General features: G+C 45.4%; 3 protein-coding genes across 3 annotated transcripts; 2 read left to right on the top strand and 1 right to left on the bottom strand.

Moving 5' to 3' along the window:
• Nucleotides 1-793: 793 nt before the first annotated feature.
• On the bottom strand, nucleotides 794-11,013 carry LOC136941165 (GTP-binding protein 1-like). The gene is given in 15 exon segments (XM_067233589.1): nucleotides 794-2,484; nucleotides 4,491-4,637; nucleotides 4,640-4,660; nucleotides 4,865-4,899; nucleotides 4,902-5,042; nucleotides 5,137-5,272; nucleotides 5,451-5,633; nucleotides 5,709-5,853; nucleotides 5,958-6,072; nucleotides 6,287-6,410; nucleotides 7,010-7,174; nucleotides 7,643-7,826; nucleotides 7,993-8,173; nucleotides 8,423-8,534; nucleotides 10,482-11,013. Coding segments are annotated over 15 exon segments (1,992 nt in total). The 5' UTR covers nucleotides 10,677-11,013; the 3' UTR covers nucleotides 794-2,376.
• A 5,175-nt stretch (nucleotides 11,014-16,188) lies between these two features.
• Nucleotides 16,189-17,214, top strand: LOC136940300 (beta-galactoside-binding lectin-like). The gene is made up of 3 exons (XM_067232357.1): nucleotides 16,189-16,274; nucleotides 16,747-16,921; nucleotides 17,068-17,214. The coding sequence occupies exons 1-3, from the start codon at nucleotides 16,189-16,191 to the stop codon at nucleotides 17,212-17,214; spliced, it is 408 nt and encodes a 135-aa protein (XP_067088458.1).
• Nucleotides 17,215-21,111: 3,897 nt separating this feature from the next.
• On the top strand, nucleotides 21,112-22,104 carry LOC136940301 (beta-galactoside-binding lectin-like). Its single transcript, XM_067232360.1, has 3 exons — nucleotides 21,112-21,197; nucleotides 21,671-21,845; nucleotides 21,958-22,104. Exons 1-3 carry the CDS (start codon nucleotides 21,112-21,114, stop codon nucleotides 22,102-22,104), a joined length of 408 nt encoding a protein of 135 aa, XP_067088461.1.
• The last annotated feature ends 3,397 nt before the right edge of the window (nucleotides 22,105-25,501 follow it).

Genomic DNA, 25,501 nt, shown 5'->3' with positions numbered 1-25,501 from the left:
CTAGCTCTTTGGATGTGTACCGTTCTTGGCGGCGGGCTCTGTGCGGGAGGATGAAACGTTTGGCCCTTTTTACACAGCTGCTACGCTGGGGAAGACAGCCCTGTATGTTCCATGCGTTTTGATAGCGTACCCCTAGCTCACCTTAACTCAGAGGTGGGCCGAGATCCCTGGATCTGGCGTGGTGGGCGATGCTTGTTACACACGGAACCAAGCAGGGAGGATCTACGGGTGGAGAACATTGGCCTGCCCGGGGGAATCACGCCTGCAAAACAGTCCTCCGTTGATCCAGATCAGACATCACCCATCCCTCCATCCTGGAGAGGTGTGTCTGGTCACATCCCTCCATCCTGGAGAGGTGTGTCTGGTCACATCCCTCCATCCTGGAGAGGTGTGTCTGGTCACATCCCTCCATCCTGGAGAGGTGTGTCTGGCCACATCCCTCCATCCTGGAGAGGTGTGTCTGGTCACATCCCTCCATCCTGGAGAGGTGTGTCTGGTCACATCCCTCCATCCTGGAGAGGTGTGTCTGGTCACATCCCTCCATCCTGGAGAGGTGTGTCTGGCCACATCCCTCCATCCCCTTCTCCTTCCCTCCATCCTGGTCTGGTGTAACAACTGAAAAGCTATCCTCCTAAATATACACTGTCCACCTGTAATGAACAGTATGTTACAACACTACATAAAAGTATATATCCACATACAAACATCTCTGGTCCTGTCTCCTGTTGTGCCATTTCCACCCTGGTTTGTCTTTTTAAAAGCACTAACCAATCATAAGATGTAGTACAAAAGGGAGGAATCAAATAAAGCCTGTTTTTATTGGTCAACATCAGAGGCAAACTGTGTCCACAACATGGACACAACATGTAAACAGTGATGGTCCAAACTGGTGTCACTAAGAGCCGGGGGAAAGATAGCAACTAGGTACAAACAGCACTGCAGCAATTTACCATTACAATCAATAGCATCTGTTAGAGAGACTATGAAATGAGTCTTAAGACATCACAACCTACACTAGATTTTGGTATTTTGTTGCAAAAGGACGTTAAATAAGGTCACGTGTGGGTTGAGAGATGTGCAGTCGGACGACACCGCCAGCCTGCCTCGGACTCTGACACGGTGAAGCCAGCCTGCCTCGGAATCTTCAGACACGGTGAAGCCAGCCTGCCTCGGACTCTTCAGACACGGTGAGGCCAGCCTGCCTCGGACTCTTCAGACACGGTGAAGCCAGCCTGCCTCGGACTCTTCAGACACGGTGAGGCCAGCCTGCCTCGGACTCTTCAGACACGGTGAAGCCAGCCTGCCTCGGACTCTGCAGACACGGTGAAGCCAGCCTGCCTCGGCCTCTTCAGACACGGTGAAGCCAGCCTGCCTCGGACTCTGCAGACACGGTGAAGCCAGCCTGCCTCGGACTCTTCAGACACGGTGAAGCCAGCCTGCCTCGGCCTCTTCAGACACGGTGAAGCCAGCCTGCCTCGGACTCTGCAGACACGGTGAAGCCAGCCTGCCTCGGCCTCTTCAGACACGGTGAAGCCAGCCTGCCTCGGACTCTTCCCTCAGACTTCACAAGGCGGTTAAGTCTCATCAGCGTTCATGTTCTGATTAAATATTTCACTCATAAGGACACACCATTATATACGGTCCTTCATATGCGCTACCCCATCCCTCAGATTACGGTCCCTTTTGAGATGGTTACATAGAATAACAGGATAAAAAAAAAATGAAAAAATGATTCACAAAACAAAATGGTTGTATTCCACTCGGGCCTTTTAAAAGGCCACGTTGCCACTGCTGTGAAGCGGTAGGGAGGGGGTGGCAATTAGCTGCTCATATTGTTGCTGGGCCCTGGCCTCTAGCTGGCCTCTAGCTGGCCTCTAGCTGGCCTCCACCTAGGGCTCCAGCCTATTGTCACCACCTCATGTAGTGTCACATTCTGGACAAATTCAAAACCTTAAACATGGTCCCTTAAATGCATCCCTGACACCTCATTAAAACCAGTACTGTTGGAAGGAACATGTGCTTTCATCCCTCACTTTTAACGATAACGTTAGAACTTCAATAGTTTCAGAGTGGATGAGTCATCAAGGGCTTAGGAAAGGTTTGGTTTTGGAGCCCAGCGCTTTAAAGTCCCCACGAGTTCCCCACTGTGTCCCCAGTAGGGAAGTTAGTGTTTGAGGACACAGAGCGAAACACAGGTGTCTCTCTGGTTCTGCATAATATTATTCTCTTTAAATTAATTTCTGAACCTGGTCTCTTATAAGACCGTTTCTGTGCGCAACAAAGACACTTGATGAGGGAGTTCTAGCAGTGTGTGTGAAGGTGAACAGTGCGTGTGTGTGTGTGTGTGTGGGTGTGGTGGAGTGAACAGGGTGGTGTTTAGGACCCCCCGGTGCCTGTGGACGAGGGGGCTGCCACCGAGCCCAGCTGGCCTTTTCCTTTATGCCTCTGTCCTCCTCTCCTTCTGCCACCACCTCCGCACTTCGCCTGGAACACAGAACAGCTCCGTGTCACCGACGTGTTGAATGGCGTCACGGTATCTGATCGAGCCGCACGACACGGACACAAGACTAGAGGCAAGCAGGACCGAAGGGGTCCATGATCTGCTTTCAAGTGAAAATCAATGTTGAATAATAACTAACTATATCAATCCATTACACTAATCTAATATTAATCTAAGACCCTGTTCTTATGCGCTCATTAGCTTGTGTCTACAGTATCCCTGTACCTGTTAACACTTTGGGCCTCATGTACGTACATTCGCAAACGTAGCATTATTAGCGCCATGGCCAACCCGCAGATTGGGCACTCTGTGATACTACAGTTTATTTGTATTTACGAAACGTACATTCCGAGCATTTAAACGCGCAATTGAATGGGCCTACTTCTCTCTTTCTATGGATCAGCCATCAAAGTCAAAACAGCGATGACTGTTTGAAATGATCCTGATGCCAATATTTGTAATGTAGCGAGGAGTCTAACAACTGCTGGAATGGAATGTGAACGCTGAGTTGGAGATTCCATGTAATCTTTGATTTCTTCCAGTAACTGTAATATTGCATGGCTGCTTAATCTGTAATGCGTAATGATTTTGTGTTCACTCAACTCAAAAGTGTGAACCTTGTGGCAAAAATCCTTTGGTGTATGTCTTCGTCTTGCTCGGGTTACGGCTGCCATTTCACCAGGAGGCATATGCGCATCCTGGTTTACGCCTTTTTTTTTTTTTTTTTACCGCAAAACAGAGGTGTGCTTTCACAGGCGTTTTTTTGTACATACCGCGGAATACATAATTTGGCGCACTTTACGCATCCCCTCCCATCTCTTTATGGGAAACTCCCACTTTCCCCTTGACCCTCACTTGAATGCATATGCATGACACAGAAAAACGCAATTTGCCATTTTCAGTTCCCGCGACAGGCAGTCTGCGCTTTTACCTCAGTGCGGCATGTTTGTACATACCTCGCCATGCTTTTACGCGCAAATTGCGAAACAAATACGCCTGAAGTGGGCGCAAAAGCGTTAGTACATGAGGCCCTTTGTTTCTACCTGTTTACACTGCCTGTCTGTTTCTACTGTTCTACCTGTCTCTACTCTTCTGTTCCTACCCGTTTACCTTGTTCTCTTTGGTTCCCTCCTTTACCTGGGGGTCCTCCTCCCCCCCCTGCCCCTGAGGCAGCGCGCAGTGAACACACACACGAGAGCATCAGCGGGGAGCGGAGGAAGAGATCAGTTCCAGCAGGGTGGAGGGACGAAGCACCATTCAAAAAAGGCAAGAAGGAGAGAGAGAGAGAGGGAAGGAAGGAGAGAGAGAGAGAGAGGGAAGGAAGGAGAGAGAGAGGCAAGGAAGGAAGGAGTGAGGGAAGAAGAGAGAGAGAGAGGCAAGGAAGGAAGGAGTGAGGGAGGGAAGAAGAGAGAGAGGGAGGGAAGGAAGGAGAGAGAGAGGGAGGGAAGGAAGGAGAGAGAGAGGGAGGAAGGAAGGAGAGAGAGGGAGGGAAGGAAGGAGAGAGAGAGGGAAGGAAGGAGAGAGAGAAGGAAGGAGAGAGAGAGAAGGAAGGAGAGAGAAGGAAGGAGTGAGGGAGGGAAGGAAGGAGAGAAGGAAGGAGAGAGAGAAGGAAGGAAGGAAGGAGAGAGAAGGAGGGAAGGAAGGAGAGAGAGAAGGAAGGAAGGAGAGAGAGGGGGGGGGGGGGGAGAGAGAGAGAGAGAGAGAAGGAAGGGTCACAGTAGGATATAAAGCATGCATGATCGGTGGGATAACCAAAGTAGGAACGACAGACGTTTCAGTAGGGGGAGAGGATCAGAAGGAGAGAAGTGGTAGAGAAGACAGGTTAGACGACCACAGGGCGGTTCCAGAAGCTGTACACACAAGCACTGAGCTCCGAGCACACAAGCAGACGCACGTCCGATCAACCGCTCTCCATCACCCCCACCCTTCCAGCCCTCCTTCAGACCACACCTCCGCCTCATTCTCCGTTCAAGCGCTCGCTCAGTCTCACCAGGTGTAAAGGCTGTAAAGAGGAGGGGCTGGCTGGCCTGGCCGTGCTCGAAGGCTCCTCATTGGCCGGCGTGCTCCCCTCTTCCTTGTGGGGCGGGGTCTTCTTCGTGGACTGCATTTTGATTTGTGGAGGTTTGGAGTTAGACGGAAGGTGATTGTGGACTGGAGCAGCTGAAACAGAGTTGACCAATGGGAATAAGATGAGACTGACATAAGACCTGCGTGTAGAGGACGCGGTTCTTCGTGGATTATGAAGCTGCTATGCGTGATGGTAGTTTTAGCTCCAATCACCACCTAAAAGCGACCAAACCCTTGGTTAATATGATAACCATGTGTAACCATGTGTAACCCAGTCTAACCCAGTCTGCCCCCTACCTTGGTGATGGTGCCCACAGCCTTGGTGCGGCCTCCCTGAACACCAGCCTCTGGTCTGGGTGCAGATACTCCGGGGTCTTGATGAAGCGGAAGTGGACCGCCGCCTTGTCCCCCGTCCTCAGGCAGTCTCTGTTCATGGTCAGGATGGTGGCTGTCTGCCTGATGCTGCCACAGTGGACTGGGGGGAGAGGGGTTTGGATACAGCGAGGGTCTGGATGTGCAGCACGGTACATGGAGCGGGTGTGTGTGTGTGGGGGGTGTGAGAGACTCACCCATGGCCTGGTATCTGGGGGATATCGTAGTTGGATGATGCAACACAAGGATCTCGGCCTCAAACTCCCAGGATGCCTGTGGATTGAGCCTAGGGGACACCATCACCATGCCCTTCCTAATGGTGGAGCGCTTGATCTAGAGAGAGAGAGAGAGAGAGAGAGAGAGAGAGAGAGAGAGAGAGAGAGAGTGCGAGAGAGAGAGAGAGCGAGAGAGAGAGCGAGAGAGAGAGCGAGAGAGAGAGCGATCTTCAGTATTTTCCTGCCAGCTTGGTGATGGCGTACTCCCACTCTCCACCAGCAGGTGGTGCTCTGACCTTCTTGAGGGCGAAGGAGGCGGTCTGTCCTCCTCTCACCATCTTGACAGGCATCCTCTTGCGGTGGATGGATTTGACAGCGATGGGCATGAAGTTGCCCAGGGGGTCTGGTCCCAGCAGCATGGTGTCGTTCAGACGTATCACTCCACGTAAAGTAGTCCCTGACACTACTGTACCTACACCCTGCCCCGGAGGAAAAGCAGGTTTAGAGAGGGGGGTGTGTGTGTGCGTGTTTGAGAGTGTGTGTGTGTATCGTACCGGTACTGAGTAGGTGTCGTCTATCTGGAACTCTGCGGGCTCGTCGTCTTTAAAGGAGGTCCTGGAGGAGAGAAGGTTCAGGAACATCTTCAGCAGCTCCATGTTCTCCCCCGACACGTTGGAGATCTGGAAGATGGGACACATCCTACACACACACACACACACACAGTAACACACACACACAGCGAGCCTTTACTTCAACATGCTCCTCATGTGCAGGACTGGAGGACTGTGTGTCCATGTTTCTACCTCTCAGAGCTGAAATTAGACGCAGTGACAATGACATCATCCTTGTTCTGGACCAGGACGGGAATCTTCCGACATCCTGGAGACTTGAGTAACCTCTGGAGCAGCTTTAACGTTTCTGTACACACACACACACACACACACACACACACACGTACGTCCACACACACACACGTACGTCCACACACACACACACGTACGTGCACACACACACACACACACACACACGTACGTGCACGCACACACACGTTGCAAATTGAGATTAGATCTGTGGAACCCACTCCAGCAGGACCCGTTCCTCTCTGTGGAAGAGAAGGCAGAGAGAGGGCTACCTTGGAGGATGTTGGCAGGACACATGTCTATCTTGGTGACCACCACGAAGACGGGCACGTTGAGAGCCAGGGCCAGCCCCAGGTGCTCCTTGGTCATGCCCACGATGCCCGCGTTACTGCCCACCTGGAGAGAGAGAGAGAGAGAGAGAGAGAGTGAGGTGTCCAGCAGTGACTGACACGTTCACACACACCGACGCACACTCTCCCTCTCTCAATTCAGTGCAATAGTGCTTCATTGGCATGAATGAGTGAGGGTTGTTATTAGAGTGAACAAACTTGGACACATGTACACTTCTGTTTGTAAATAAATAAATAAATAACAATAGTTATCATTATAATAATGATAACAAATTGCTGACTCCTCCACGAAATGTGGAGGAGTCTGCCAGAGGAATCCTAATAATAAAGCCAACAAAAGGAAAAGGTTTCCTGATTATACAAGAAATTACAACAAGAAAGAAAACAAAAATGATGATAGCAATCAAAGTGAAATGCAAGTCTTTCCCTCACACTCTCTCTTAAACTCTCTCAAACTCTCTCTCTCTCTCCCCCCATCTCTCCCCCTCTCCCTCCTTCCCCCTCTCTCTCTGTCTCTCTCTCCCTACCTCCCCCTCTCTCTCTCCCTCTCTCCTTCCCCTCACCATGAGCATGCAGAAGTCTCTCTCTCCCCCTCTCTCTCCCTCTCTCACCATGAGCATGCAGAAGTCTCTCTCCCTCTCTCACCATGAGCATGCAGAAGTCGGGCAGGTGTCCGGTCATGCCGAACACGGTGGTCTTCAGGTACTTCTCGTGGCCGGCCAGGTCTATGAAGGTGATCACCTTGGACGACTTCTCGCAGATCTTAGTCCAGTCTAGACTGCCCCCGTGGCTGTCGGGCTTGTTCACCACCTGGAGGAGGAGGGGGAGGGAGAGAGGGAGAGGGAGAGAGAGAGGGAGGGAGAGGGTTAGGGAGAGAGAGAGGGAGGGAGAGGGAGAGAGAGAGGGAGGGTTAGGGAGAGAGAGAGGGAGGGAGGTTACACACATGGGGCTGATGTCCTGAAGAGACGGCCATTAACTGATTCTGAGGCAAGGCCCACACAGTAAGGGCTCTGAACAGGCCTTGTAGGAGGAGTTCTTCCTGAGAGGAAAGGCCTGTGCTGCTAACCTTAGGCCACCTGCCCCCTCCTCCTCCCCTCTCTCCCCCCCTCACCTGGCCCTCCTCCCCCCGCCCTCTCTTCCCCCCTCCTCCCACCCCTCTCTCCCCCCCCTCACCTGGCCCCCTCCTCCCTCCCTCACCTGCCCCTCCTCCCCCCCTCACCTGGCCCTCCTCCCCCCCTCACCTGCCCCTCCTCCCCCCCCTCACCTGCCCCCCCTCACCTGGCCCTCGTGGTCGAAGCCCAGGATGTCGTTCCCCACGCTGCTGGTGCGCCCGCTCTCCATCTCGTGCTTGTGTCGGAACAGCTTCTGGCGGGCGAAGCCGCGCCCGTTGTCCAGCTCGCCGTGCGTCAGCACGCCCAGCAGGGTGCTCTTCCCCGCGTCCACGTTCCCCACCACCGCCACCCTGCAGGAGGGGGGCACACGGGAGACGCTCTTATGATGTGAAATAAATACGACATGGGAGTCTAAGAGAAGGAGGGAGGGGCTAGGGGGTTAGGCGGGGGGTGGGGACCCCACTTCTCCCCTGTTACTCCTGACCCTGATGGCTGGACCCGTCCAACACCACTCACCTGACCTCCAGGAAGTCCAGTTCCCCCACGCGGCACCGGATGAGGAAGTCCCGGATCTGTCCGCCCGCCTCCGTGCGCTCCCTCAGGGGGATGAGGTCGGCGTCCACCTGCTCGCACAGCGAGCGCACCGTGGCCACCGAGGCCTCCATGTCCTGCTCCTCCAGACCATAGTCCCCCCCATCTGGAGGGAGGGGGGATGAGGGGGAGAGAGAGAGAGAGAGAGAGAGAGAGAGAGAGAGAGAGAGAGAGAGAGAGAGAGAGAGAGAGAGAGAGAGAGAGAGAGAGAGAGAGAGAGAGACTTACAGAGACACACAGAGAGAGAGAGAGCGAGAAGGTTCAAGTAGGCCCGCTGTACTTTCTGGCAATATTGAACCAAACAGAAGGTGGAAATGCCCAAAGAAAACCGATGTTCTGAGGGGGTGTGTCTCACCTGAGCCCATCCCCAACACATAGATGGTCTCTCCGCACCCCTCCTCCATCCGCTCTCGTAGCTGCCGTAGCAGGGAGTCATACTGCTCTCCGTTTGGGCTCACCAGAGCCAGCTGGGACACACACAGTTGCATGTAAATGGTAAACAGACTGCATTTACAGAGCACATTTAACAGCACGCCCAAAGCACTTTACATTTGGCCTTTCTCACACACACACACACGCACACACACACTGACGGTGACGGACCTGCCATGCAAGGCAGCTAGCCTGCCCGTCGGGAGCGAGGCGGCTAGCCTGCCCGTCGGGAGCGAGGCGGCTAGCCTGCCCGTCGGGAGCGAGGCGGCTAGCCTGCCCGTCGGGAGCGAGGCGGCTAGCCTGCCCGTCGGGAGCGAGGCGGCTAGCCTGCCCGTCGGGAGCGAGGCGGCTAGCCTGCCCGTCGGGAGCGAGGCGGCTAGCCTGCCCGTCGGGAGCGAGGCGGCTAGCCTGCCCGTCGGGAGCGAGGCGGCTAGCCTGCCCGTCGGGAGCGAGGCGGCTAGCCTGCCCGTAGGGAGCAAGTTGGAGTTCAGTGTCTCGCTCAGGCAAGAAACGGTTTGTGAAATGTAAAGACATAAACCAGTAGATAGGAAAGGGCAAGCAGGTGCTACCCATATGTGATCTTGAACGAGGACTACTTGCACTTTGGTCAACCATTCCAATACTCTCCTGTTGGCCCACTGGGTCCTCAAATCCACAGTGATGAACCACAAACAGCCTACAGGCCTCCTCCCTTTTACAGACAGTTGCATCAGATTGTCGGAACAGGATTCCCAAGACAGACATTAATTGCAGCACAGTTACAATTACAAAAGTGACACTACTCCAGGCTACAGGCGTGATTAAGTAGCAATAAATAAAAAAACAATTACCTGGCCATTTAGCCCTTTGTAAATCATATCCCATGCAATGATTGATTATTAACTATGGATAAAAATGCCAGCAGTTCACAATAACAACCCTTTGCCAGAAAAACAGCGGTCTCCTTCCTATGTCCCCTGAAGGACATGAAAAGACCAAGTCACTGGCCCTGGAAAGCCAAATAATCCATTAACGTTACTGTAGCAATGGGATTCATGGAGTTTATGGTGTGAACTGACACACAATATACAGTCCAAATCAATTAGTGTGACTTTGGGCGAGTTAAAATCATTTGAAACATGGCTTAGTTTATTAGCGTGCCAACCATATCTGATTTCAACGCCGTTAGATAGATAACTACATTAATATTAGAATATGATCATTCTTCTTCTTTGTGGGAAAACCGGTATCTCAAGAAGATGATTGAAACTGGATCTGTTGTTGCCATGACAAGTTGGACATCTGTGAAACAGAGATGGGTCATAGCTCAATGTGTAATTTGAGTCTGACCCCTTTTTCCGACACGGATCAATCCGCTTCACAGATCAGCCTTAACACAGATTTCCATATTGCGCATGTGTTACATCAGTCGAAGGGAAATCTATCTGTAGTGCTAATGCACAACCATATTGACAGGGGTTTGTTTGATAACACAATGAGTCACGCTACGAGAGTGTTTCCAAGTGGGAGTACTGATTACATCAGCCTATAGCTACCTAGATGATCTTACAAACTGGACAAATCGCTAGATTGCCTAGCCTATCCTGAATGAGTGGCAACCGTGAATGTTTCAATTACACGTTAGTTGCCATAATCATAGCTAGCTAACCGTTTTACTGTTACCTCTCATCCTATGCATTGAACTTTATTTCCTCATCCATAGCCATACCAAAAGCGACCTGGTATGATAAGCTAAACTAGCGATGAGTAGGCTACTATTGCTGTAGATAGTATACCACCTGGCTGGCTAGACAACGACAACACTAACCGGTTTTGGGCTGACATTTTCTTAACTTACTAAAGGTAGAGCTATTTTTATTAGCAAGCTAGTTTCGCTTTTCGTTACAAACTAGCTCCTTAGCTATCCTAGCTAACAACATCCCATGTTAGCACTATTCCTATTTAGGCTAACAAGGCCGAGTTAAGATAGCTATATTCTTTACCTTGCTGGTGAAGTCAATTCCATGATCCCCGGCCTCGCCGTTGAAAACGTCACCGTCCTCGAAACACTCGTCCCCGGTGTCATCCTCGTATACTCCACGGTCAGGCGCAAATATGCTCGCGGGAACTAATGCGTCTGCAAGAAGAGTAACTGAGCCTGAGCCTAAAGTTGGCTCGTGGGCCGCCATTGATGCCATCGTTTTTCCAGCTTGATATAAACTTGAACTTGAACTGTAGCTGGCGGTTATTAACTACAGTAGTTTCCACTGCTGTTGTCAGCGATCACCGAGTACCGGTGTACAGTGGCTAGCTAGCTAATTACTACTAGCCTATGATTACTACCAACAGAATAGCTAGTGCTAGCTAACCGAAAACTGTCAGTAAACTGCTGTGTAACTCAAGGTTTCTCAACGACGATAATACACTTATTATTACAGTTCCACGACAGTGCGGACGTTTCGTTGAAGTTTCGTTATAACGTAGCTACCGCTGTGTTTGTTTACTTATATATGAAAATCGCAGTGGTTTCGTTAAGATGCATGAGGAGGTTGGTTCAGTGGTTGTACTGTCAAGTATTATGTTGATCTAATTGGCCAATAGTCTTTCGAGTATGCAAAAGCTCTTTCATGGGACCAATCGCCTCAAGTGGGTCATTCATATGATTATGAATTATTATTAAAACGTTCTGTGTGAGTAAAATAATCACTAGTATGCCCAAATAAATCCTAACCTGATGAATATTTATAATCTTTCATGGAGCGTTGAATCTAGACCTAAGAGTATCACAATGCAGCCAGCAAGCACAACTTCCTTCAACACAGAAACCAGGGATGAGGGATGTGATGTGACTGGAACAGCTGTGTCTGGTCTGATAAAGGTCCAGACCCGGTCTTGAATTTTAGGTTGTTTTATAGTTTTGACAATTAAGAACTGATTCAATATCAAAGTCAGTTAATTATCAAAGTCAGTTAACTTCCAAAGATGTTTCACTCCAAAGATGTTTCACTTGTTTCACTTTCTGAGATGGGCATCACTGGCACTGCACTTCAGTGGATCTCATCCTACCTGTCGGGAAGATCCTACCAAGTCTCCTGGGAAGGCAAAGTGTCAGGCCCCCGCTAGCTCTCCACTGGTGTGGTCTCAGCTAGGATCGAGGCCTGCCTCACAGACATCTCCGCCTGGATGACCAAGCACCACCTCCAGCTGAACCTCGCCAAAACAGAACTCCTCATCATCCCGGCCATACCCTCCATCTCGCACGATCTCTCAATCACCCTGGGATCTGCGATGGTGACCCCTTCATCCTCTGCCAGGAACCTCGGGGTGACCATGGATGACGAGCTCCCCCTCACAGCCCACATTGCTGCAGTCTCCCAGTCGTGTAGATTCACCCTCTATAACATCCGGAAGATCAGGAGATACCTGTCTGAGCATTCCACCCAGCTGCTAGTCCAAGCACTTGTCCTCTCAAAGTTGGACTACTGCAACTCGCTGCTCGTCGGTCTCCCAGCATGCGCAACCCGCCCTCTCCAGAGGATTCAGAATGCAGCGGCCCGCCTGGTCTTCAATCTACCCAGACGCTCCCATGTTACCCCGCTCCTCATCTCCCTCCACTGGCTTCCCATCACGGGCCGTAGCAGATTCTGGTACTGACCTCCCGAGCGGTGAACGGGACTGCACCCGTCTACATCAAGTCTATGCTCCAGCCTTACACCCCCACCCGCCACCTATCTTCTTCTGACAACCGTCTGGTGGTCCCACCGCTCAAGAGCGCCCGATCCCAACACAAGCTCTTCTCCTGTCTGGCCCCTTAATGGTAGAATCAACTCCCCACCTCCATCAGAGACACTGACTGTCTCCCCACCTTAAAGAAAAGGCTCAAGACGCACTTGTTCCGGGAGTACAATGGTACTTAGGAATGATTGGCTGTACCTGATGTTAGTTTCCTCCAGGATCACAATGACTCTTACTGAGTGACTTGTTGCTCTTGTTGGTTAGTTGAAACTGTCTTAAAATGATTGTACTCGCTGTGAAATTTATTATTGTTACTTGCTTTTTCCACAGGTTCACTTTTGCACTTTTGAGGTACATGTTGTTTAGTTGTAACTTGTTTAACCACATGCTCTTATGGTTCTTCCCTTTGGGACTTATTTGGTTTTCACAATGTATGCTTCATGTTTTGGCTACCCGCAATGTTTGGGGCTATCGTGTTGTTATGATCAGTGACCTATGCACTTTTGTAAAGTTCTCTCTTGGAAGTCGCTTTGGATCAAAGCGTCTGGTAAATGCATAAATGTAAATGTTGTTGGCCACAGGTTGGTAGAGCTAATTATCATAAGAAGGTCTGACTATTCCAGTGAACACAGTAAATACATATATTGCTTCCGTTTGATTCTGTCACTAACATTTCATCCTCTATGAAATGCTATGCCTTCAGTGCCGGAAGCCCAAGACACCCAGGCCAAGTGACACTCACCCTACTGAGAATAATTACAGGAGTAATATGTACTTAGAAGGATATTAAAACTACTAAATGTTTCTGTTTTGTAAGCCTAGCCTGTGTATTGTACAGTGGGGTTTGAAGTGCGAGTAGTATCACCAACAGCTGCTGGAGAGCTAACTATGTATCTGACAAGAGAAGTCAAGCTGAAGTGCAGCTTGAAACTTTCACAAACTCATCAAAAAGTTGTCTAAATGCAACCACATAGAAAGTTGTGAAACCCCACTGTTACTGAGAATCTCTTACTACGTAATAGGTGTGGCTGGTAAAAAGAAAAGAAAAAGAAGCTTAATCTTTGACACTTGGGGTGAGGGGTTGGTTAAATGGGTTAGTCCAGTTAACCAAACAACATTTTCAATCAACAAATATACTGTAGCGAAAGCTCTTGGTGCCCGGCATGCCGTACAACAGAACAAAAAGGACTCAGTTGGGGGTTAATCTAAAACTCTTTCTAATAAAATAAAAAAACAATCGGCGCTATTTAACTGTTTAAAACAGGAGTTGAAAACCTACAGTTAAATGGGTTTGGAGCCATTGCGAGGCCAGGAATTTTAAGATGGTCTTTTGTGAAATAGGGTTGGCCACTATTTTGTACACAAAAAATATTAATAAATGAATCCACTAGTATAGGGCCTACAGTTCAGGGACTCAAATTAGGCAGCTTGGCATGGACATATCAGTTAATGCGCGGTAATTCTTTTGCAATAATTTGAGCGCACATTCTTTTTTTTAGCTTCATGCAGTAAAATATTTTGGACTCATGTTGTTATTATGTTTGAGTCTAAATAAAATGATCGGTAGGCATATTGCTTAGAAACTTTCTTCAGTTTCGTATTTTTTTCTAAGCCTATAGGCTACCTAAATTCGTGGGTGCTGGCAATGTTTCCTGATTGGCATTTGACTCTCAGACCCCCCACATTGCAAAGGTTAAAAGAAAAGTATTTTTATTTGTTTTTGTATTGGGTAAAATTGGGTAAACACAACGATGGTTCGTTATGAACCTTTGGGTCATGTGACCCGAAGGCAGCACAAGGGATAAAACGATTGTACTCGCTGTGAAATTTATTATTGTTGCTTGCTTTTTCCACAGGTTCACTTTTGCACTTTTGAGGTTCATGTTGTTTAGTTGTAACTTGTTTAACTACATGCTCTTATAGTTCTTCCCTTTGGGACTTATTTGGTTTTCACAATGTATGCTTCATGTTTCGGCTACCCGCAATGTTTGGGGCTATCGTGTTGTTATGATCAGTGACCTATGCACTTTTGTAAAGCTCTCTCTTGGAAGTCGCTTTGGATCAAAGCGTCTGCTAAATGCATAAATGTTCCAAGATCCATGTTGTTGGCCACAGGTTGGTAGAGCTAATTATCATAAGAAGGTCTGACTATTCCAGTGAACACAGTAAATACATATATTGCTTCCGTTTGATTCTGTCACTAACATTTCATCCTCTATGAAATGCTATGCCTTCAGTGCCGGAAGCCCAAGACACCCAGGCCAAGTGACACTCACCCTACTGAGAATAATTACAGGAGTAATATTTACTTAGAAGGATATTAAACAAAGACTACTAAATGTTTCTGTTTTGTAAGCCTAGCCTGTGTATTGTACAGTGGGGTTTGAAGTGCGAGTAGTATCACCAACAGCTGCTGGAGAGCTAACTATGTATCTGACAAGAGAAGTCAAGCTGAAGTGCAGCTTGAAACTTTCACAAACTCATCAAAAAGTTGTCTAAATGCAACCACATAGAAAGTTGTGAAACCCCACTGTTACTGAGAATCTCTTACTACGTAATAGGTGTGGCTGGTAAAAAGAAAAGAAAAAGAAGCTTAATCTTTGACACTTGGGGTGGGGGGTTGGTTAAATGGGTTAGTCCAGTTAACCAAACAACATTTTCAATCAACAAATATACTGTAGCGAAAGCTCTTGGTGCCCGGCATGCCGTACAACAGAACAAAAAGGACTCAGTTGGGGGTTAATCTAAAACTCTTTCTAATAAAAAAAAACAACAATCGGCGCTATTTAACTGTTTAAAACAGGAGTTGAAAACCTACAGTTAAATGGGTTTGGAGCCATTGCGAGGCCAGGAATTTTAAGATGGTCTTTTGTGAAATAGGGTTGGCCACTATTTTGTACACAAAAATTATTAATAAATGAATCCACTAGTATAGGGCCTACAGTTCAGGGACTCAAATTAGGCAGCTTGGCATGGACATATCAGTTAATGCGCGGTAATTCTTTTGCAATAATTTGAGCGCACATTCTTTTTTTTAGCTTCATGCAGTAAAATATTTTGGACTCATGTTGTTATTATGTTTGAGTCTAAATAAGATGATCGGTAGGCATATTGCTTAGAAACTTTCTTCAGTTTCGTATTTTTTTCTAAGCCTATAGGCTACCTAAATTCGTGGGTGCTGGCAATGTTTCCTGATTGGCATTTGACTCTGTATAACTTTATTCATTGTATATTGCGCGACAATGTCCCTTATTTCTCAGAAATAAGGGACACAGTTCTCACGTGAAACTGTCTGACAGTGACAGATAACCTGTTTCTGAAAACTCTTACTAAGTGACAAGTGTGTCTGATTAAAAAAAGCTGAATCTTTGACACTAAGCTAGATATGAGGAAGAACTTTAGTTTTCTTCTAGCACCAGGAACATATATAAACCATCCTAGAAGATGAGCCAGACACATTGAAATAACGTACTTTCCTCAACATTAGACCGACGTTGCGCTTTCAATCACGATGACTGTGAGTAAGCCTACTCGTTTGAAAATGTTCGCTTTTGGAAGTAGTGGATGTTTTCACTGATATTTTTGTTTGTGTATAAGCAGATCAGTTTTATATTTGCAAAATGTTTTCTGAGTTTACACTTTTTGCGTGGAATGTGTGTATATTTACAGATTACACTATTACATACACATCGTCGATTTGTTCACACAAATAACTGAAACAAATCGATCTCGAGTCTGACCCCTGCCCACTTTCCCTCTCTCACATTCAGTTATGAGTCACACCTCAGCCTCCATCCCTCTGTGTTCATGTCTTCTCTCCTGTCCTTTATCTTTTGTTCAATCGCCCTTTTGCAATTCCTTTTGCAAACAACTGTCAGAATAATTCTCAAGTAATAACTCGGAAGTCCAGTAGAAGTCCTGACAATTGAAAAACACCAACACACTGCTCTGTCTCTCTGTGTCTCTCTTCCTACCATGCAGAACGTAGAGGTGAGAAACTTGTCCTTCGAGGTGGGACAGATCCTGACCGTCACAGGGGTCCCCAACCAAAACGGCGATAGGTGAGTAACTGAAGATAAAAATGTGTTGCTGAACTGACTCCCATAATCTGCTTGTACACAATAATATGCCTTGACTGTGTGGTGTTTTGGAAACCCAAATAGATTTAAAAGAAAGGTATGTTCAAAACGGTTTGTTGGCAATCATTGTATTCCTTATGGTGATTGGTCAACAGGGTTGTAGAGATGTGATTGGTGTATTAAGGGTCATGTAAAATAAGAAACCTACCAGGTCAGAAGAGAGTTGGTCGAATTCAAATGTGGTCATGTTCAAGAGATTCCAATAAAAAGGAAAAAAGGAGTTTGTTAATACCCCTGCCGTGTGCTTTTTATATACATTTTAAGCATTCAAATTTGACTGTACAAAAGTTTACAAGACATAACAGACTGGTTCAGATTTGGCACATAATGAAGAATGTACAAACCGTTACAACCATGATGTTGGCCTCCTTAATGATGTTTTCACTTTCAATAGATTTTCCATCAACTTTGGTCACAGTGAGCAGGACATCGCTCTGCATGTGGACGTCCGCTTCAATTATGGAGATACACAGAAGGAGGTGGTGTTCAACTCCTGCCATTCAGGGAATTGGCATAAGGACCACCTAATTGCCAAAGGCTTCCCCTTCAACTATGACGAGAAGTTTGAAGTGAGGCACAACATAGAATGTATTCCTAGAGCAGCCTCTAGTGGCAGGTCATTACTACTGCAACCCCATTAGGATATAATAATAATAAAAAATCACCAAGCAAATGTTTTTAACAGAAATGCACAATACCTTTCTCTTGTTCTTAGGTGTATATTCTCTTCAGAAAGGAACAGTTCGTGGTCACCCTTCCTGATGAATCTGAGTTATCCTTCCCCAATCGCCACAAATGCGAGAAGTATAACTTCATATTCTTTGCCAATGAGGTCAAGATTCATAGGATTGAAGTCATTTAGACCAATCAGGATGGGTTGAAGATGATTCATTTTAGAAGCCCAAACATATTTTGGCAGCTTATTGGCTTCTAGACCTTCTTTTACTGCTCTTTAACTGTTATGATAAAAAAAAAAGTTCCAGTCTTGAAATATTTAATAAACTTTCAGCATTGTTTGTGATTTGCAAAATGACTCAAGCACTAGCCAGACTAGGTCTACGAGGACTGGTATAATATGATGTGATTGGAACATCTGTGTCTTACCTAATCAAGGTCACTGCCCAGTCTTGTATTAAAAATGTTTTCACTATTCTGACAATTAAGAATTGATTCAATTTCAACGTTTGTTAACTTCCAAAGATGTTTCACTTGTTAGCCACGGGTTGATAACTATAACAATCATATGGTCTGACTGTATTACAGTAGACACAATAAACAAATGCTTTCCTGTTGTTTGATTCAAACACTACTGACATTTCATCATATTTAATGCTATACTTGGTTATACAGTGTTATACACAGGCTACAGTATTTTTAAAGTCAAATTCTGCTGACAAAAGGCAGTTCATTTTAGCACCGTGACCATCTCTAGGTTTTACATTTCAGCTCGCTTGGATGTGGCTTTGGAGCAAACAGTTCACTGACTTTGTCTAAGTACAGATAACGCTCAACACTTCACTTGAAGTATTCATCCATTTCCATGTCATTTTATCAGAGCCATCGATGTGGTACAGCCAGCAAGCACAACTTCCTTCAACACAGAAACCAGGGATGAGGGATGTGATGTGACTGGAACAGCTGTGTCTGGTCTGATAAAGGGATGAGGGATGTGATGTGACTGGAACAGCTGTGTCTGGTCTGATAAAGGTCCAGACCCGGTCTTGAATTTTAGGTTGTTTAATAGTTTTGACAATTAAGAACTGATTCGATATCAAAGTCAGTTAACTTCCAAAGATGTTTCACTTGTTGGCCACGGGTTGGTAGAGCTAATTATCATAAGAAGGTCTGATTATTCCATTGAACACAGTAAATACATGTACTTTTTGGGTTTGATTCTGTCACTAACATTCCATCCTATTTTAAAGCTATGCCTTATTCAGTGCTGGAAGCCACCCAGGCCAAGTGACACTCACCTACTGAGAATAATTACCAACACAAGGCAGGATAGTGGACCCAAATGCGGACAGGAAGCAGGGTAGTTTGAAGTAGAATAACTTATTTGATCGCACCAAGCGATATCGTAGTCCAGGGGCAAGCAAAGGTTGGCAACAAGGTAGCAAGGCAGAGATACACTGGGGCAAGCAGGCTGGTTGGTCGGTGGGCGGTCAGATGTCGGTATCGGGGCCGAATAGCAGAGGTACACTGGGGCAGGCAGGCTGGTTGGTCGGTGGGCGGTCAGAGGTCGGTATCGGGGCCGAATAGCAGAGGTACACTGGGGCAGGCAGGCTGGTTGGTCGGTGGGCGGTCAGAGGTCGGTATCGGGGCCGAATAGCAGAGATGCACTGGGGCAGGCAGGCTGGTTGGTCGGTGGGCGGTAAGAGGTCGGTATCGGGGCCGAATAGCAGAGATACACTGGGGCAGGCAGGCTGGTTGGTCGGTGGGCGGTCAGAGGTCGGTATCGGAGCCAAATAGCAGAGGTACACTGGGGCAGGCAGGCTGGTTGGGCGGTGGGCGGTCAGAGGTCGGTATCGGGGCCGAATAGCAGAGGTACACTGGGGCAGGCAGGCTGGTTGGGCGGTGGGCGGTCAGAGGTCGGTATCGGGGCCGAATAGCAGAGGTACACTGGGGCAGGCAGGCTGGTTGGGCGGTGGGCGGTCAGAGGTCGGTATCGGGGCCGAATAGCAGAGGTACACTGGGGCAGGCAGGTCCGTGGTCGGGAGACTAAACAGGCAGAGATCAAAACCGTGAATACAGAAAACCAGGAACGAGAAACAGGAATAACTAGTAACAGGGAACGCTGGAAACAACTGTGAAGCACAAGACGATCTGGCACCTGCCAGAACAGAGAACAGAGTTTAAACACCGATGACAAGAGGGGGACCCGGGAACACCTGGTGAGGTGTGGAGACAAACCAACAGGTCAAACGAATCAGGGTTTGACAATTACAGGAGTAATGTGTACTTTTAATAGGTTGTTAAACAAAGACTACTAAATGTTTCTGTTTTGTAAGCCTAGCCTGTATATTGTACAGTGGGATTAGAAGTGCGAGTAGTATCACCAACAGCTGCTGGAGAGCTAACTATGTATCTGACAAGAGAAGTCGAGCTGAAGTGCAGCTTGAAACTTCACCTTCACAAACTCATCCTTAACCAGCTCGTCAAAATGTAAATGCAACCACATAGGAAATATTAAACAAGAAAAACTGCTTCTGAAAACTCTCTGTTACTGAGAATCTCTTACTAACAGGCGTGGCTGATATATATGTAAAAAAGAAGCTTAATCTTCGACACTAAACTAGATATGAGGAAGAACATTTGTTTTCTCCAAGCCGGCCGGAACGGAACTCCTGACATCACTCAAAGTGTCCGAAACGCAGGAACATATATAAACCATCCTACAAGATGAGCCTACAAGCACATCGAAATAACTTTCTTTCCTCAACATTGGACTGACGTTGCGCCTTCAATCAAGATGAGTCAAGTAAGTATGCCTACTAGTTGGAAAATGTTTATGCATTTGGAAATAGTAGTAGTAGTGATGCATGTACAAATGAATTAACGGTTGAACTAAATTGTTGCGTAAACTTACCTTGAACTTCAAAGCTTTTGTCTTATACAGCATATTATTGTATGCAGGTTCCTCACAAATACTTTTCATTTATTTTTATTTAGAATTAATTGAATGCATTCACAAATATTTCTAGTTACTGAAATGTGTTTGTTTATTAGCAGATCCATTTTAAACTTGCAAAATGTTTTGAGTTTACACTTTTTTTGTGGAATGTGTTTTTATTTACAGATTACACTTTTACACACTCATCGTCGATTTGTTCACACAAATATAATTAAAACAGACCGATCTCCAGTTTCACCCCTGCCCACTTTCCCTCTCTCACATTCAGTTCTGAGTCATACCTCAGCCTCCATCCCTCTGGGAGTCTTCTCTCCTGTCCTTTATGTTTTGATCTGTCTTCTCTCTTCTGCTCTCTCTCTCTTTTCTCACACCCTTTCTCTCTTATATTCTCTGTCTCTTTTGTCTTCTACCAGAGTATTACCATCATGGATGCCTGACACTAGCAGAAAACTCACGTTCTTCCTCATGTATAGCTTCTTGTCAAAGATTAAGCATTTTTCTTAGCAACACATTTTTCTTAGTAAGAGATTCTCAGTAACAGCTGGTTTTCAGAAGCAGTTTTTCGTGTTTACCGCCTCCTATGTGGTTGCATTTAGTAAACAGCTTTGATGAACTGGTAAAGGATGAGTTTGTGAAGTTAAGTTTGATTTTATATTAAGCTAAACTTCAGTTAAACTGGCTCGCCATTTCCTCTGTCAGAGACAAGTTCTTATCTTATCACCCTGTCATTTCTGAAATTCTTTTGACACCATGGGCAAGTTAGAAAATTATAATTCTGTAAATAATATAGGAATTTTTTACTAATCCTTAAAAGCACAGGAAATTTACATTGAAAGGCAATGTTTTATTGGATGCACTGGCCTAAAAGCTTTGAGCCTTGAGTTGTTGTATACTACTGGCTGTTATCAAAGCACAAACTACAATCTCACATTAAAGGGTATCTATTAGCTTCATGTAAACTCCAGAATAGCCCTTTTGCAATTCCTTTTGCAAACAACTGTCAAAATAATTCTCAAGTAATAACTCAACGGAAGTCCAGTAGAAGTCCTGACAGTAGCCGGTTTATTCCTAACCATCGAAAAACACCAACACACTGCTCTGTCTCTTTGTCTTTCTCTTCCTACCATGCAGCAAGTAGAGGTGAGAAACTTCTCCTTCAATGCGGGACAGGTCATGAACGTCACAGGGGTCCCCCACCAAAACGGTGATAGGTGAGTAACCAAAGATAAAAATGCGTTGCTGAGTCCCAGACTCTGCTTGTACACAGTATATGCATTGACTGTGTGGTGTTCTGGAAACCCAAATAGATTTAAAAGAAAGGTATGTTCAAAACGGTTTGTTGGCAATCATTGTATTCCTTATGGTGATTGGTCAACAGGGTTGTAGAGATGTGATTGGTGTATTAAGGGTCATATAAAATAAGGAACCGCCTACCAGAGGTCAGAAGAGAATTGGTCCAATTCAAACGTGAAGTCATGGTCAAGAGATTCTAATAAAAAGGAAAAAAGGAGTTTGTTAATACCCCTGCCGTGTGTTTTTTATATACATTTTAAGCATTCAAATTTGACTGTACAAAAGTTTACAAGACATAACAGACTGGTTCAGCATTGGCACATAGTGAAGAATGTACAACCCGTTACAACCATGATGTCGGCCTCCTTAATGATGTTTTCACTTTCAATAGATTTTCCATCAATGTTGGTCACAGTATGGACGACATCGCTCTACACATGGATGTCCGCTTCAATTATGCAAATAGATCTAAGAAGGTGGTGTTCAACTACTGCCTTTCAGGGATATGGCATGAGAATGAACTAATTGCCAAAGGCTTCCCCTTCAACTACGGAGAGAAGTTCAAAGTGAGGCACAACCTAGAATGTATTATAGAGCAGCCTCTAGTGTCTTATTTTTTTTTACTCAACTAGCAAAAGTTTTAAACAGAAATACACAATACCTTTCTCTTGTTCTTAGGTATCCATCACCTTCACAGAGGAACAGTTCTCGGTCACCCTTCCTGATGGATCCAATTACCAATTCCCCAATCGCCACGGATACGGGAAGTATAACTTCATGTACTTAGCAGACAAGGTCAAGATTCATGGAATTGAAATCATCTAGACCAATCAGGATGGGTTGGAGACAATCCACTTTAGAAGCCCAAACACATTTTGGCTGCTAATTGGCTTCTAGACCTTCCTTTACTGCTCTTTAACTTAATAACTGTTATGATTAAAAGACTTAGTTCCAGTCTTGAAATATTAAATTAACTCTTGTTTGTGTTTGATTTGAAAAATGACTTAAGTACTAGCAGGACGAGGGCTACGAGGACTGGTATAATATGATGTGATCAGAAAAGCTGTGTCTTCCCTCATCAAGGTCACTGCCCAGTCTTGTATTAAAAATGTTTTCACTATTCTGACATTTAAGAATTGATTCAATATCAATGTTAGTTAACTTCCAAAGATGTTTCACTTGTTAGCCACGGGTTAATAACTATAACAATCATATGGTCTGACTGTATTCCAGTAAACACAATAAACAAATGCTTTGCTTCGATGATTCGATTGTTTCTGATGCTTCTGACATTTCATCATATTTAATACTATACTTGGTTATACAGTGACATGAAGTGTTCGTTTAAAGCTTTTTATTGTCAGGTGCACAGAACAACACAAGGTCATACTGGGCTGTGAAAATCTTGGGACAAGACAACGCAAGCAACCTGGCATAACATAACATATAAGTACTAAGAACATAGATTACATCTATGATAAGCTCAAACAGAATATAAATAAAACTAGAGAGGGTACAATTTCTGGGGAAATTGTAGGGTGTGCTTGCTTGCGTCGGTTGCACAGGGGTCCGTTTTTGAATGACATTTTTACAACTGATATTTCTGTATATTTTATATAAAAATGCATACTTATTATTTATAAAGATTAAATAGATTTTAAAGCATTTTTTTTTGCTGCTCATTTACAACTGAAAATACGAGTGAAGTGTAGAATGAAATACATGTCTTCTCATTTCCCCTGCAAGAGGCAGCCTCATCGTTGAATCAAAACGAATAAATTTGGCAGACCGGTGTAAAAATTGACCTAATCTCTATGACTTAAACGTCATTTTAAGTTTTTCCCTTGTCATGATATTTTCAGGCATTTAGCCTACTCATTGCATTCATTCATTAATAAAGAACCCCCTTTGAAGATTATTCTACGACGTTACCCGGTAGTAGAAGATGGAATCGCGATTCAAACAGTACCATCTGCTAACTGAAAATATGCCCCCCAAAACGTAAATAAGCTTGACATTTATTTAGTGGAAAATCGCTCATTCATAAAAAGCTCACTGGTAGCGATCATTGTCAGTAACAACGCAAAATGCGATATAGCCCTGTGTGGAGAAGCTGCCCCGGTAAATTCTACTACTATGGTACAGTACTAGACTACTGCTGTGTTCGTCTTGGTAGCGATTGCGTTGGTTGAATTGGATTTAACGTTCCGTTGTACGGTTTAAGCTGAAATTAATTATTTTCATGAACAGATTGACAACGTTTAGGCTGTGGCAATGAAGTTCAGGTTAGTAGTTAGATAGACTTTTGATTTAAGTAAGGGGAGTGCCGAACATGTTCTGTCGCCGTTTGACTTCCTAAACAGCTGTGTAGTGTAGATGTTTTTGTAGTGTGTCTCGCGTAAACTACAGCGTTGCAGTGAGCTACACTGGTTTGAAACCACAGGTAATGGTAATTTCACCAACAAATCGTTTTCTAATGTCAGAATAAATCCTACAACGAAAATGTATATGTGAGGAATGTTTATTTTAACGATTGAAAACAGATACATCATAGACCACTGTAGTATGTGTTGCCCGGGCAACACAGGCTAATGTCATGATGCTAATACTTCAGTGAAATAGTAGACTACTGTTTCCGAAAGTAGATGTACTTCCTTAATAATATCAGCTTATATTGTACATTACACATCACAATTGTGTGTCATATCACAAAGTAAAATGAGTAAATAGTTATCACCCTGGCCTCTTTTCTTGTGGCGTTTCTGCAGCTGCCTTGCAGTAAAGCTATAGTTAGCCTAGCTATCCCCCAAGTTAACAGATGCGAAACGAATGTTCTGCCAAAGGTAGTCACGCGTGTTTTCGTGACGTTAGTGACGCAGTGACGTTAGTAACGTCAGTGACTGTGGCTATCAAATTATCCACCGTTAGCTTCACTTTTCGCCACAAAAACTTAACTTAAGCCTAAACCATGCAACGGAACGTAAATTCCAATAGAAGCAACTCAATCGCTACCAAGACGAAACTTTTGACACCTACGTTGTCTATGTAGGCCAAATATTGACTGAGTTTTAGGGGGGCAAAAATAAATTAAAAAAAAAAATATATATATGTGAGAGAACAAAGGTTGTGCCCTTGCCGAAGGCAAAGCACACCCAATTAAATGGGTCAGGACGTTGTGGTAATTGACTTCAGGCAACAGTATCTCACTGTGTCAACGTTCATTCACCATGAAAACATGACGACTTATTGAATATGTCATAATTGCAGTCACTGTTTATAAATGACAAGCATTCGACTTTAAAGCTCAGATACATGAAGACATCGTGAAGGTAAGAGTAGATGCTAAATTAAACATGTAGGCTACTTTAAAACATTAATATTTTTTAATTTACGCTGAATTTATTTAATAAACAATTATATCTACGTGAGAAAAGTATGCGGTGACCGCGGCAGCGCACGAAACCGAGGCCTCGCATTAGACAAAGATTAAGGACAAAAGATAGCCTCACATATTTCCTTGTCTGCTCGCCGACAAGGCTTCCTCGCTGTCAACTAATAATTTACATAGACCTACTTGCTATTTTTCAAAATGTTAGCCTTTTTGTTTTTCGAAAAGGCTAACAGGCTTTTGTAGCCGATTGGCAATATGCACTTTCATTGGCCTCCATTCCAGACCATTGTTCTGCGTCATAATGATTATGTTTAGAATCGAACGCAGTGACGTCGAACATTTTCTCAGCACATTAGTTGCACAGCAATCATTTTTGCCTCTGTAGTAAAACATATGTTCTTTTGATTATGAACTTTGTAGATTATATAAAGGAACAATGAATCAAGAAGACAAAAAAGACAAGGTAGGGTTACCTAACCCCAATCAACACTGATTATTAAAACAGTTGATATGGCTGTCAAGATAGTCATTGTTTGTTTAGTGTAATCAATTCCAATCAACTGCCATCACAAAATCATATTATTGCAGTTATTCTTTATTCACCACGCATTTATATTATTTGTCTCAATCTTATGAAAGGCCAATGGGGAAAGCCTTTCTCATGTTCTTGCTGACAAAGCAGAATACCTCATGTCAGAAATGGCATCTTCCAAGGCTGTGAGCAAACCTAAGAGGAAGACCAACATGAGTCGCCTGAGAGAGGCTGTGAGGGACTGGGAGAAGAGGGCCAGAGAGGCCACAGCCACAGAGAGGGAGATGGCCAAAGAGGTG

The sequence above is a fragment of the Osmerus mordax genome, chromosome 3 (genome assembly GCF_038355195.1).
Source record: "Osmerus mordax isolate fOsmMor3 chromosome 3, fOsmMor3.pri, whole genome shotgun sequence".
Taxonomy (NCBI): domain Eukaryota; kingdom Metazoa; phylum Chordata; class Actinopteri; order Osmeriformes; family Osmeridae; genus Osmerus; species Osmerus mordax.
Note: the sequence above shows the minus strand (reverse complement) of the source record. Positions and strands in the feature narration are given on the sequence as shown.